The sequence below is a fragment of the Orcinus orca genome, chromosome 6 (assembly GCF_937001465.1).
Source record: "Orcinus orca chromosome 6, mOrcOrc1.1, whole genome shotgun sequence".
In the NCBI taxonomy this organism is placed as follows: Eukaryota; Metazoa; Chordata; class Mammalia; order Artiodactyla; family Delphinidae; genus Orcinus; species Orcinus orca.
The window spans coordinates 51,166,555-51,181,225 of record NC_064564.1 but is presented as its reverse complement, the minus strand read 5'-3'; the positions used below and the strand labels follow the sequence as shown (position 1 = coordinate 51,181,225).

The 14,671-nt window shown below is 38.4% G+C and overlaps 1 protein-coding gene across 4 annotated transcripts in view; it reads left to right on the top strand.

Moving 5' to 3' along the window:
• FOCAD (focadhesin) overlaps positions 1-14,671 on the top strand; it is a 312,830-nt gene that overhangs the window by 252,435 nt on the left and 45,724 nt on the right. For all 4 annotated transcript variants that reach the window (XM_004286219.3, XM_033417332.2, XM_033417330.2 and 1 more), the window contains 5 exons: positions 2,915-3,062; positions 4,937-5,056; positions 6,585-6,707; positions 12,894-12,971; positions 13,651-13,722. In XM_004286219.3, coding sequence (XP_004286267.2) covers positions 2,915-3,062; positions 4,937-5,056; positions 6,585-6,707; positions 12,894-12,971; positions 13,651-13,722 — 541 coding nt within the window. The remainder of the gene's footprint in view (positions 1-2,914; positions 3,063-4,936; positions 5,057-6,584; positions 6,708-12,893; positions 12,972-13,650; positions 13,723-14,671) is intronic.

Genomic DNA, 14,671 nt, shown 5'->3' with positions numbered 1-14,671 from the left:
CTCAATTTTATATCTAACACAATTTATTTCATCTGTTCAGGACACCAACACTTAAGTCCTTTTTGTTTTCATTGGACAGAAAGATGTGAAAGCTATCTCTGCCCAAGTTATTCTTGGTTTAGAGCTGGTAGAACAGTGAAGCTAGAATGAGGGAAATGTGTATAAATGCTGAACTAAGCACCTAGAAGAATCTTTAAGACTTAGGACAAAAGGTACACACATTAAAATGTAGAAGATTTGGAAGTCAGCAGGGAACATCAGGAATGAAGCTTGAGGACTACCTTCTTGGTACATGCTGGAACAAATGAGACAAAGTAGAAGGAAACAGTTCAGATGGTCAATAGATGCACACAATCTAACGTATTTTTGTTGGCACCCATATGTACTTAGTTAGACTATATATTCGTATATCATAACAGTCAGCTAATAACCAAATGAATAGAATCGTTAGTGACTGTTAACCTTGCCCAAGAATAATTCTGCTGTGATATTTTTTAGGTAAATGTAAACTAGAAACCGGGATGTCTTTTTCTAGACCTTTGTGCCCATGTGCCTTGAGATGATGAAAGAGGAGCTTCAGTCCAGGGGATAGAGATTTTTGTGTGCCCAGATAGCCAGAAAAGCAAGACCTGTCTATTATTTGAAGAAGATGAACCCCAGTAGTTAAGTGAGCTTTGAGAAGAATCTTTTTGCCTCATAAACCTGACACCTCTTTCTTAAATTAGTCAGGCAAAAAATAGAAATCGAGTTTTCTTGATTGAATCTTGGATGATATATTCAGTGAATTTTACCACTCATAAATTTTGCCTCCAAATGAACATGAAAATCAAGCCTTGGGTTTTTTTTTGGGGGGGTTCCCTCCTATAGATTTTTCTCTCCACTTTAGATTCTCTTGAAACTAAAGAGAATTTGGTCAGTTCTTCAGCATTCAGTAAATGTTGGTTGAATGCCTCTCCCTGTCAAGCAGTGTTACTAGGTGCCACAGATACTGTAGTGAGGAAAAAACAGAAAAGGTACCTATCCTCATGGAGCTTGCAAGCTAGTGAAGGATGTGGTCAGTAATCAAATTGGCTCCCAGATAATCTTCATCGGAGTGTATCATTAAAATTGTCTGAAGTAAATTAGTACAAGGTACTATGGGAAAATATTAAGGAGGTTCCCTGCTGGGCCAGGGCAGGTATCCCTGAGGAAGTAACATTTGAAATCCTAAGCATAAATAGCAGTTACATAATTAAAGAGGGAGCAAAAGTTAAATTTTAAAGTATTAAATGATATTTGTCTAACTATATCTTTGGTCTGATTTCAGGTTTTCATATGCATCAATATAGAAAGATGGCCAAAAAAAACCTTTCCTGTAGAGTCTAAATGAAAACAAAGACTTTAAATCCATTCTAATCAGCAGCAGCCTTTCCTCTTTCAGAAATGTGATTTGTCTCAAAAGCACACAGTGTTCAGATGTTAGATGCTGATTTAACTCATTGAAATATGCATTATGCTAGTTGAGCTGGTTGTTAAGTTCCTGTAAGCAGGAACAGCAGTTCTGCCTGACTTGGATTATTGCTGCAGTAGCTTCCTGACAAAGGATTTTCTAATGCCAGATCGTTGTGCAATAGAACCTAGGAAAACACACCTGAGACATGTTGCCTTCTCATAATCATTCCATCATGGCATCACACAGGGTGCCGGGAGGGGCCTGGGTTTGGCAGTTGGAACAGAAGGTTGGAAATCAAAAAACCCTGTCTTCTGTCCATGCTCTGCTGGAAACTCTCTGCATGACCTTGAGCAAATCCTGTAGCCTGTCCATCCTCTTGGGCATCTCTTATCGGATGTGGAAGCTCCGCTGGCACAGAGGTGTCAGGGGAAGTAACTAACATGTTCAGGAAACTATGTGAAGGTCTTGACGCCAGCCAAAGCGATAGATGCTATATAAGAGCAAAATGACATAACATACGGGCATTGAAATATGTTATTGGAGAAATGCCCTGGAATGTCTTCTTAAGCAGTAGATATCAGGAAGAGAGGCAAGCCAAACTAGAGTGAGGATGGTTTCTGAAAAAGTCAGCATTTCCTCAACTTGAAAAACAACAATGATGATAAAAACTTTTTCAAAAGAGTAAAAAATTACCCCCAAGCCACATTTATCTTATCACACGAACTAGAAGTTTTCTGGGAGAACAATTCTTTTCTTTAAATGGATATGTATTCTTTCAGGAGAACTGGGGCACAAAGCCCAAGATTCCAATTGAATTGTCACATGGGGTAACTTTTGACAAGCCTGTCATTTGTCCATTTTCTCTTCTGACCCAGTGGTACTCGGAGGGATCAGAGGGGAGAAGAGGATTAATGTCATTGTGCACAGACAAATACACAGTTTCTTTGAGACAGAAATTCCACTTGTTGAAGTTGACTAGGAAACATGAAGCACTTAGCAGTACCTCGTAATTATGCCTTGCATGTATCTGCCCCTCCTCCCCCCATTATTAATCGGATGGCCTCAGCTCATATCCTGAAATTTAGGCTTTTCTCTCTTTATGCAGTTAATCATAGTGCACTCAGCATGATTGGGGGGGGGCAGTCAGTGGAGAGAGGACCACGGCATTTCTCTAAGTGCAGAGATAGAACTGGTTTGACTAATTTTTATGCCTCCTTCTCTTACAGAGTTTGTCAAACTATTTCATGTATTTATTTGTTTTCTCCATTGGGTACATAGCACTGGCATGGGCCACGGACACATTTTGATTGGGTGGGGGGGGGGGGGCGTTGGTCATGGAATACACCTGTACACCAGGCAGCAGAATTAGAATCCAGCCATCTTACCTCGGGTTGTAGAGCACTGGTAACTCCCATGATAAGTGAAGAGCAATGGCGTGGATTTCTTACGATTTTCACTCCTCATCTCTTTTTGGCATCCAAGCACGGGCTGTGTACTGGGAGTTGGACTTGTCCTGTCCCTCATGAGCCACAGCAGCCGAACAGAGTCGCGAGTTCACGTGGCAGCCTCGCTTCGGAAGCTCTCCGTGTACCTAGATGACAGCGGGGGCCAGAGCAGAACCTTTCAGGAGGTAGGAGACCAACGTTCCAGTTTCCTTCCCTCTGCTGGCTTTTGTTTTCCTCTTGCTGCTTATTTTCTACTTCTCCTGTTTTGGTAACTCTGAAATTAAATCCTTCCTCAATTTCATCTGGGCTAAGGAGAAAATCTGAGTGGCAAACAACCTACATTAGATCATAAGGTTTTCAAATAGTGCAGCTATTTAAATCAAGTTAGACTTACATGTGGCATATAAGAGCCTTTAGTGAATATAAAAACCTGACTCAGTATCACTAGAAGGCAGTTTCTAAGAAGAGCTGCAATTTCTGGAGGAAGGTTAAATGGAGATTTTTTAGAATTAGCCTCCATCCAAGTATAACTTTAAGAAATGGCCAGGAATAAGCTTAAGAAACTGCGGATCGAAAAGGCATTTGATTTTTTTTAATGTCAGTTAAGCATGAAAAATTATTGAGGAAATTCCCTTCACCACACTTAATGAAAAGATTTTTCTGTGATGGTGTAAAAATATGCAGAATTGGGATCCTGGGCTCTGGTCTGTGTGTTGACTGGGTCGAGCAGGACATCTGAGGCCTGTGTGTCTGTGAGCCCAGGTGAAGCCGCGCCGCTGCAGGGCTCTTCTCTCTGGGAGGAGCCTGGGCCGACCTCTTGGCCTCACTAGATTCTCCGTCTCATTAGAGCAGATCCTATTTTCCCCCGGCCTGCCCACGAGCTATTGATGAGCACATAATGGCTGCTGTGTTTCCCTGCTCAGCTCCTCTGCTTTCAGCAATAGGACTTGTTGAATCAGTGAATTTCTTTGGGGCACAGAGGGTTGCAGTTTTGTTCTAAGACATGCACCACATTTCCATTTTTAAAGCAGTGCAGAGCACAGTTGGAAAGTACTTTTTTTTTTTAAGCCGAAGGAGAAAATGTTACAACCACGGAGCAATTTGATTAATAAATGAAAGCAAGGTTTTTATAATTGATGCATCTGTCTGCCTTGATGGTTTGATTTAGAAGGCCTCGAGCAAGCAATTTCGGTTGTTCCTCCCCTCTGATTTTTATTATCCAATTTCTACCTTAGAAACTGCCTCTTTTTTTCATGCTGTTATCAATCAGTGTGAGGAGTTGAACATTTCTACTTTGTCTTAACAGCATCTTTGTGAGGAAGGGATTCATCATGAAAATGCAAGGTAGCAGGGAGGGATGAATAACCTTGATTTGGACAAATGGAAGCTCAAATAGTTGGAGTGACTTGCTTAAAGTTACTTAGCCAGTCAGTGGTCAATTTGGGATATACACTCAAGTATTGTTTCTACTCCCAACATTTTTAAAAAATTTATAATTTGTTCATTTATTCATCTATTTATTCATTTGCTTATTAAAATCACACCCGTGCTCTGAAGTGAGTAGTATTATCCCTATTTTACACAATTTATCCGACTCTAAAACCCACCTTTCTCGTCCGTCATGCTCCACTACTTCTACTAGGGAATCTTCATGTAGCAGCGTTTCACTGCTTTCGAATTTCCTCTCCAGTTTGGCCTTGGATCAGAGCACATGGCCATTAGTAGTATCCACTGGTGATGAAAATCTACTCCTACTGTTGAGGGAACTTTTTGATTTAGCGTCTAAAGACCCAGGTTTGAATCTCGCCTCTGTCACTTGCTAGCTATGTGTAATTGAGCCTCGAAGATTTTATCCAGAAAGTAGCCATAATGACCCCCATCTCATAATATTGTTATGAAATATAAGTTAGGCAGCAAAACAATGCCCCGTCTATAGTGGGTATACTCGAATCCAAACCTTATGCCAGGGATAAGTTTGACAAAATATTCGTGTCAACTAAACCGTGTTCTTTTATTTCCCCTCATGAAAACACGTGTTTCTCTTGTCTTTTCTTCTCAGGTCCTTGCCTATACCCTCAGCTGTGTATGTACATCAGCATTCAGTGCCGGAATTATTGAGGCTGTAGAGGCTGAAGATATTATGAATAAGCTTCGACTGTTGGTGGAGAACAACCAGCAGGTTGGAATTTCTGGTTATTTCTCAGTGGGTCTCAGGCTGCTGCTAAGTCTTAATTCTAATTTACTCTGAATTAGACTATAATGTGGTATGGTTTGTGCCCGGAACTGAGGAACTTCTAACTCTTGTCTTGTCCACAGCTATAGCCGGTATCCACAGACATCTTTTTCTCTCTTTATCCCCTATAGACATTTTTTCTTTTTTCGTCTGAGTACAAAAGTCTTTACTGGCTCTCCAGCTATTGCTCTGTATTTATAAAATCTTAAAACACGTGGCTAGGGAATATAAGAGTTATGTAAGGCTAGAAACAAAAATTCGTAACGATAGGAATACATAGAGTAATCTGATAAAGTAAAGCCTCAGCAAGTTCAAGGCAGAGAAACTCTGCTCATGACTAAATATATAAGAAAATTTAGATTCCTGCAATTTAAATGAAATACCCTTAAAATATTCCCTCTGAAATATTAGTCAGCCTTCAAAAGGAAGAAAATTCTGACATACACTATGACATGGATAACCTCAAGGACGTTATGCTAAGTGAAATAGGCCCGTCACAAAAAGACAAACACTGTATGATTCTGTTTATATGAGGTATTTAGAGCAGTCAAAAGCATAGAGACAGAAAGTGGAATGGTAGTTGCCAGGGGCTGAGGGAGGGGGAATGGGGAATTATTGTTTAATGGGTACAGAATTTCAGTTTTGCAAGATGCAAAGAGTTCTAAAGATGGATGGGAGTGATGGTCGCACAGCATTATGAATGTACTTCATACCACTGAACTGTACACTTAAAAATGGTTAAGATGGTAAATTTTATGTTATGTGTATTTTACCATAATTTTAAAAAATTGAAACAAAAATGTTCCCTCTGATCACACAGGCTCTAGAATTTCCCTGTTTGTATTTTGTTTGCTCAGTTCTTTGTTTTTCAGATTTCTCCAGTCTTAATATTGGCCATAGTGGGTTACTGCAGGATTCAGTCCAGGTTTTAAGCCTGTGCTGTTTTGTATTGTTATATTTTATGGTTGTATGCCTGCTCACTTACAGTCAGAATAGATTTTGCATTGTGAATCAACTATACTTCAATAAAAAATTAAATTAATGTAAAATTAGAAAAAAAAGAATAGATTTTGCAAACACCAAAATATAGAAGTTTGCATATGCTGTGCTCATTATAGAATATTTTCTCCTCTTGTTTGGGGGTTGACTGGGCTTGGGTGATTTACCTTGGTGTTTTCACCCTAACCTCCTTCTTAGAATTTGGATTGTTTGACCCAAGTCAATCAGTAGTGCAGTATTCTTTTCCTAAAATAAACGACTTACTGAAGCCAAATTCCATACAATTAGACTGCAGTTTCTGTTGCAGACTGGTGTAGATTTTAAAAATCTGCAAATCTCTGATTTTCAGATGGAAACAGAATGTGTCTATAGGAAAGGGAGCCCTTAAATGTGCTTGTTTTGCTGTATATGAACGTTCCTGATCTGTGCCATTCTTCTTTTTTTCTTACCTCTTCTTTTAATTTATTTTTAACAGACTTCAGGTTTTGCCCTGGCGTTAGGAAACATAGTTCATGGTTTGTCTGTGTGTGGACATGGAAAAGCTGAAGACTTGGGCAACAAACTGCTCCCTGCCTGGATCAGAATTGTTCTAACAGAGGTAGAAGGACCTCCTGCATGTTATTTTATAGTTTTATAAAGGAAAAAGAGCTACTTTATTGGACCATTTATAGGTGCTGCCAAGATATATAGCTTAACCATAAAAGAATAGGCAATTTCAAATGAAAGAGACACATGTACATTTTTTTCCTTTTTAATTTAATTTTATTATTATTTTTTTATACAGCAGGTTCTTATTAGTTATCTATTTTATACATATTAGTGTATACATGTCCATCACAATCTCCCAATTCATCCCACCTCCACCAATACCACCTGCTTCCCCCCTTGGTGTCCATACATTTGTCCTCTACATGTGTGTCTCTATTTCTGCCCTGCAAACTAGTTCATCTGTACCATTTTTCTATATTCTGCATATATGCATTAATATACAATATTTGTTTTTCTCTTTCTGACTTATTTCACTCTGTTTGACAGTCTCTAGGTCCATCCACGTCACTACAAATAACCCAATTTTGTTCCATTTCATGGTTCAGTAATATTCCATTGTATATCTGTACCACATCTTCTTTATCTATTCGTCTGTCAATGGGCATTTAGGTTGCTTCCATGACCTGGCTATTGTAAATAGTGCTGCAGTGAACATTGGGGTGCATGTGTCTTTTTGAATTATGGTTTTCCCTGGGTATATGCCCGGCAGTGGAATTGCTGGGTCATATGGTAATTCTTTTAGTTTTTTAAGGAACCTCCATATTGTTCTCCATAGTGGCCGTATCAATTTACATTCCCACCAACAGTGCAAGAGGGTTCCCTTTTCTCCACACCATTTCCAGCATTTGTTGTTTATAGATTTTCTGATGATGCCCATTCTAACTGGTGTGAGGTGATACCTCATTGTAGTTTTGATTTGCATTTCTCTAATAATGAGAGATGTTGAGAGCTTTTCATGTGCTTCTTGGCAATCTGTATATCTTCTTCGGAGAAATGTCCATTTAGGTCTTCTGCCCATTTTTTGATTGGGTTGTTTGGTTTTTTTAATATTGAGCAGCATGAGCTGTTTATATATTTAGGAGATTAATATTTTGTATGTTGATTCATTTGCAAATATTTTCTCCCATTCTGAGGGTTGTCTTTTCGTCTTATTTATAGATTTCTTTGCTGGACAAAAGCTTTTAAGTTTCATTAGGTCCCATTTGCTTATTTTTGTTATTATTTCTAGGAGGTGGGTCAAAAAAGATCTTGCTGTGATTTATGTCAAAGAGTGTTCTTCCTATGTTTTCCTCTGAGAGGTTTATAGTGTCTGGTCTTACATTTAGGTCCTTAATCCATTTTGAGTTTATTTCTATGTATGGTGTTAGGGAATGTTCTAATTTCATTCTTTTACATGTACCTGTCCAGTTTTGCCAGCACCACTTACTGAAGAGACTGTCTTTTCTCCATTGTATATCCTTGCCTCCTTTGTCATAGATTAGTTGACCATAGGTGTGTGAGTTTATATCTGGTCTTTCTATCCTGTTCCATTGATCTATATTTCTGTTTTTGTGCCAGTGCCATATTGTCTTGATTACTGTGGCTTTGTAGTATAGTCTGAAGACATGGAGTCTGATTCCTCCAGCTCTGTTTTTTTCCCTCAAGATTGCTTTGGCTATTCGGGGTCTTTTGTGTCTCCATACAAATTTTAAGATTTTTTGTTCTAGTTCTGTAAAAAATGCCATTGGTAATTTGATAGGGATTGCACTGAATCTGTAGATTGCTTTGGGTAATATAGTCATTTTCGCAATATTGATTCTTCCAATCCAAGAACATGGTATAGCTCTCCATCTGTTTGTGTCATCTTTGATTTCTTTCATCAGTGTCTTATAGTTTTCTGAGTACAGGTCTTTTACCTCCTTAGGTAGGTTTATTCCTAGGTATTTTATTCCTTTTGTTGCAGTGGTGAATGGGATTGTTTCCTTAATTTCTCTTTCTGATCTTTCATTGTTAGTGTATAGGAATGCAAGAGATTTCTGTGTATTAATTTTGTATCCTGCAACTTTACCAAATTCATTGATTAGCTCTAGTTTTTTGGTGGCATCTTTAGGATTATCTGTGTATAGTATTGTGACATCTGAAAAGAGTGACAGTTTTACTTCTTCTTTTCCAATTTGTATTCCTTTTATTTCTTTTTCTTCTCTGATTGCTGTGGCTAGGACTTGAAAAACATAAAAATATATGGTTTTTATTCTTCCATTTGTTAATATGGTGTATCACATTGATTTGCCTATATTGAAGAATCCTTTCATCCTTGGGATAAATCCCACTTGATCATGATGTATGATCCTTTTCATGTGCTGCTGGATTCTGTTTGCTAATACTTTGTTGAGGATTTTTGCATCTATATTCATCAGTGATATTGGTCTGTAATTTTCTTTTTTTGTAGTATCTTTGCCTGGTTTTGGTAACAGGGTGATGGTGGCCTCGTAGAATGAGTTTAGTAGTGTTCCTTCCTCTGCAATTTTTTGGAAGCATTTGAGAAGAATGGGTGTTAGCTCTTCTCTAAATGTTTGATAGAATTCACCTGTGAAGTCATCTGGTCCTGGACTTTTGTTTGTTGGAAGATTTTTAATCACAGTTTCAATTTCATTCCTTGTGATTGGTCTGTTCATATTTTCTATTTCTTCCTGGTTCAGTCTTGGAAGGTTATACCTTTCTTAGAATTTGTCCGTTTCTTCCAGGTTGTCCATTTTATTGGCATACAGTTGCTTGTAGTAGTCTCTTATGGTGCTTGGTATTTCTGCAGTGTCCATTGTAACTTCTCCTTTTTCATTTCTGATTGTATTGATTTGAGTCCTCTCCCTTTTTTTCTTGATGGGTCTGGCTAAAGGTTTATCAATTTTGTTTATCTTCTCAAATAACCAGCTTTTAGTTTTATTGATCTTTGCTATTGTTTCCTTCGTTTGTTTTTGAGTTATTTCTGATCTAATCTTCATGATTTCTTTCCTCTACTAACTTTGGGTTTTGTTTGTTCCTCTTTCTCTAGTTCCTTTAAGTGTAAGTTTAGACTGTTTGTTTGAGATGTTTCTTGTCTCTTGAGGTAGGATTGTATAGCTATAAACTTCCCTCTTAGAACTGCTTTTGCTGCATCCCATAGGTTTTGGATTGTCGTGTGTTCACTGTCATTTGTCTCTAGGTGTTTTTGATTTCCTCTTTGATTTCTTCAATGATCTCTTGGTTATTTTGTAACATATTGTTTAGCCTCCATGTGTTTTATGTTTTTTTCCCTGTAATTTGTTTCTAATCTCAGCGTTTTGGTTGGAAAAGATGCTTGATATGATTTCTATTTTCTTAAATTTACTGAGGCTTGATTTGTGACCCAAGATGTGATCTCCCCTGGAGAATGTTGTGTGTGCACTTGAGAAGAAAGTGTAATCTGGAATGTACAGATTCCATTCCATTCCATGTAGATGGAATGTCCTATAAATATCACTTAAATCTATCTGGTCTATTGTGACATTTAAAGCTTGTGTTTCCTTATTAATTTTCTGTCTGGGTGATCTGTCCATTGGTGTAAGTGAGGTGTTAAAGTCCCCCTCTATTATTCTGTTACTGTCAACTTCTTTTATGGCTGTTAGCATTTGCCTTATCTTTTGAGGTGGTCCTATGTTGGGTGCATATATATTTATAATTGTTATATCTTTTTCTTGGATCGATCCCTTGATCAGTATGTAGTGTCCTTCCTTGTCTCTTGCAACAGTCTTTATTTTAAAGTCTATTTTATCTGATATAAGTATTGCCACTCCAGCTCTCTTTTGATTTCTATTTGCATGGAATATCTTTTTCCATCCCCTCACTTTCAGTCTGTATGTGTCCCTAGGTCTGAAGTGGGTCTCTTGTAGACAGTATATATACGGGTTGTACTTTTGTGTCCATTCAGCAAGGCTGTGTCTTTTGGTTGGAGCATTTAATCCATTCACATTTAAGGTAATTGTCGATATGTATGTTCCTATTACCATTTTCTTAATTGTTTAGGGTCTGTCTTTGCAGGTCCTTTTTTCTCTTGTGTTTCCCAAGAAACACTGCTTAGAGAAGTTCGTTTAGCATTTGTTGTAGAGCTGGTTTGGTGGTGCTGAATTCTCTTAGCTTTTGTTTTTCTGTAAAGCTTTTGATTTCTCTGTCGAATCTGAATGAGATCCTTGCTGGGTATAGTAATCTTGGTTGTAGTTTCTTCCCTTCCATCACTTTAAATATATCATGCCACTCCCTTCTGGCTTGTAGAGTTTCTGCTGAGAAATCAGCTGTTTACCTCATGGGGGTTCCCTTGTACGTTATTTGTCGTTTTTCCCTTGTCACTTTTAATAATTTTTCTTTTTCTTTAATTTTTGTCCATTTGATTGCTATGTGTCTTGGCATGTTTCTCCTTGGGTTTATCCTGCCTGGGATTCTCTGTGCTTTCTGGACTTGGGTGTCTATTTCCTTTCCCATGTTAGGGAAGTTTTTGACTATAATCTCTTCAGATATTTTCTCGGGTTCTTTCTCTCTCTCTTCTCCTTCTGGGACCCCTGTAATGCGAATGTTGGTGCATTTAATGTTGGCCCAGACGTCTCTTAGGTTTTCTTCATTTTTTCATTCTTTCTTCTTTCTTCTGTTCTGCAGCAGTGAATTCCAGCAATCTATCTTCCAGGTCACTTATCCGTTCTTCTGCCTCAGTTATTCTGCTATTGATTCCTTCTAGTGTAGTTTTCATTTCAGTTATTGTACTGTTCATCTCTGTTTGCTTGTTCTTTAATTCTTCTAGGTGTTTGTTCTTTAATTCTTCTAGGTCTTTGTTAAACATTTCTTGCATCTTCTCAATCTTTGCCTCCATTCTTTTTCCGAGGTCCTGGATCATCTTCACTATCATTATTCTGAATTCTTTTTCTGGAAGGTTACCGTTCTCCCCTTCATTTAGTTGTTTTTCTGGGGTTTTACCTTGTTCCTTCATCTGGGACATAGTCCTCTGCCTTTTTATTTTGTCTATCATTCTGTGAATGTGGTTTTCGTTCCACAGGTTGCAGGATTGTAGTTCTTCTTGCTTCTACTGTCTGCCTTCTGGTGGATGAGGCTTTCTGAGAGGCTTGTGCAAGCTTCCTGATGGGAGGGACTGGTGGTGGGTAGAGCTGGGTGTTGCTCTGGTGGCAGAGCTCAGTAAAACTTTAATCCGATTGTCTGCTGTTGGGTGGGGCTGAGTTCCGTCCCTGTTGGTTGTTTGGCCTGAGGTTACCCAGCGCTGGAGGCTACAGGCTCTTTGGTGGGGCTAATGGTGGACTCTGAAAGGGCTCACGCCAAGGAGTACTTCCCAGAACTTCTGCTGCCAGTGTCCTTGTCCCCATGGTGAGCCACAGTCACCCCCCGCCTCTGCAGGAGACTCTCCAACACTAGCTGTTAGGTCTGGTTCAGTCTCCTATGGGGTCACTGTTCCTTCCCCTGGGTCCTGATGCGCACACTACTTTGTGTGTGCCCTCCTAGAGTGGAGTCTCTGTTTCCCCCAGTCCTGTCGAAGTCCTGCAATGAAATCCCACTAGCCTTCAAAGTCTGATTCTCTGGGAATTCCTCCTCCCGTTGCCAGACCAGGTTGGGAAGCCTGACGTGGGGCTCAGAAACTTCACTCCAGTGGGTGGACTGCTGTGTTATAATTGTTCTCCAGTTTGTGAGTCACCTACCCAGCAGTTACAGGATCTGATTTTATTGTGATTGCACCCCTCCTACCATCTCATTGCAGCTTCTCCTTTGTCTTTGGATGTGGGGTATCTTTTTTTGGTGAGTTCCAATATCTTCCTGTCAATGATTGTTCAGCAGTTAATTATTATTTTGGTGTTCTCACAAGAGGGAGTGAGTGCACTTCCTTCTACTCCGCCATCTTAAACCAATCTCCCCCAAGACACATGTATTTTTAATGCCTTATAAATGATACATCCTGTTAACCGTTATAGTTTTGTTTTTTAACTGGCTATTTTGTCAGTGTGTTAATTTTAAAACAACACTGTGGTTTTGAAAAATAAAAAAATGACAAGAAACCACCTAGAATCTAACAACTTTAACCTGTTACTTTATTCAAGTCTGCTGCCATTCTCAGTTCAGTGACACAGGTTGTGTTGACCCTACAAATTTAGTACCATTTTGGCCAGCTGTTTTTCTTTGATATAATTTTTATCCACTTCCAACCCAAGGACTGTTTCCCTCTTGACATATTCTGATGTTTTGTTTTCAGGGCACCTCCACAATGCTGTGTTTGGCAGCTCTTCATGGCATGGTGGCCTTGGTAGGCTCTGAAGGGGATGTAATGCAGGTAAAAAAAAAAAGGGGGGGGGCGGGTGGGGGAAGAAACCTAAATGTGTACATAGTCACAGCAAGAAAAGAATACCCAATATCTCAGTATGCTAAGGAAAGAACAATATATGATCATGGTATTGTTTACACTGGGCTTTCTAATGCCTTTATATATGGAAAATTGCTCTTGGTCAGGAATTCTTTCTATAGAGATATGTTCCTTATTTTATTTGGTTTGTAGGAATTAAACCTAGTCAACTTACCTACTTTCTGCAAAATTCTCTGAATGAGAAAAGTGATTGGATCCTAAGAAATTTAAAAAGCCATTCATAAGAAACTCCATTTTGCATCTGTGATGTTTAAGTTTATATCTATGTAATTATGCTTTCACTTTAAAATGTTTTGTGTAGTGGACATATGTATATGTAAATTTACAAGTAATTCTAAGGTGTTCCTTTGTTCATACAGTAAAGGTTTATTACGTGACTGCTACAGGCTACACTGAACTGGTGCTAGGAAATCAGTGATTTCATAAAGCATGGGCACTGCCTTCAAGGAACTCACAGCTTTTGTTTTTGAAATATAAGGATATAATGATAAATTATTTCACAGCTTAGATGATGGTAACTCATACACTGGGAATATCATTATTTACTTCTGGGGGGATGCGGGATGGGTATTTCTCCTTTTTCTTTCAGCTGAAGTCAGAAGCCATCCAGTCCTCTCATTTTCAAGGCAGACTTAATGAAGTCATTAGAACTTTAACTCAGGTGAGAAGGGGAATTTCAGACCGTTGAGTGGGAAAACAGATATTCCCCTTTGTGGTCTTTTTTCTTTTTCATGATATAAACTGTTTTACTTAGACAATGGGAAAATCTCTGGTTATTCATGGTGAGTTCAAGGGTCATTGGAGCATGGCTTACGGCCCTGCATAATTTGCTGATCAACACACACCACCTCTGGAAAAAAAGAAAGCTGGCATTTTTGAGTTAAGTTGGCACTGGTTTCTCTTAAAAATTGAAACCTGACCTTGCAAAGAATGTCAGGCCCTCCAGACAAGGAAAAGTGGAAGACAGTCAAAGGGCAGGGCATATATCTAAGCAGAATGGTCAAGAGGCACTAGTTCAGATGTCACTGGTAAAAGTATTTGGGTAAATTATGGTCAGCATTCTCCTTGTCTAAAGAATAAACATGTCCATCTGCTGAGAAATGATTTTATATTTTCAGATTTTTATTTTTAAAAAATCACGATGTTCATTGAATAAACTTAAAATTACAGGATGAAAGAAGCTGAAAAAATATCAATGATGTTCCTCCCAACCTGAAGCAGCTGCTACTAATATTTGGTCATATTTCTTTTTAAGCATTCTTATTTTCTCTGCATAGTTGTATTCTTATCATATGTAGAACTTTGTATCCTAGGCTTTTCACTTAGCATACTTGTTTTCATTCTTGCAAAATATAGCTGGTTATAATACTCACCACATAAAGAAGTTTTAGGAATTCATGGTTTTAAAAGCAAACAAATTTCTGAACAGAAGAAACTCTCTTTTGCATGTATGAATATGAATATTCTCCCCAAAAAATTCTACTGAAACATAAGTTGCTGTAACTTGGGGGAAAATCTATAAATGAAAACTATTATTTTAAAAATCTTATTATGAATGATAAAACAGTAATAGAGCATTATTCAAAGAAGAGAACAAAATAGTATCTCCT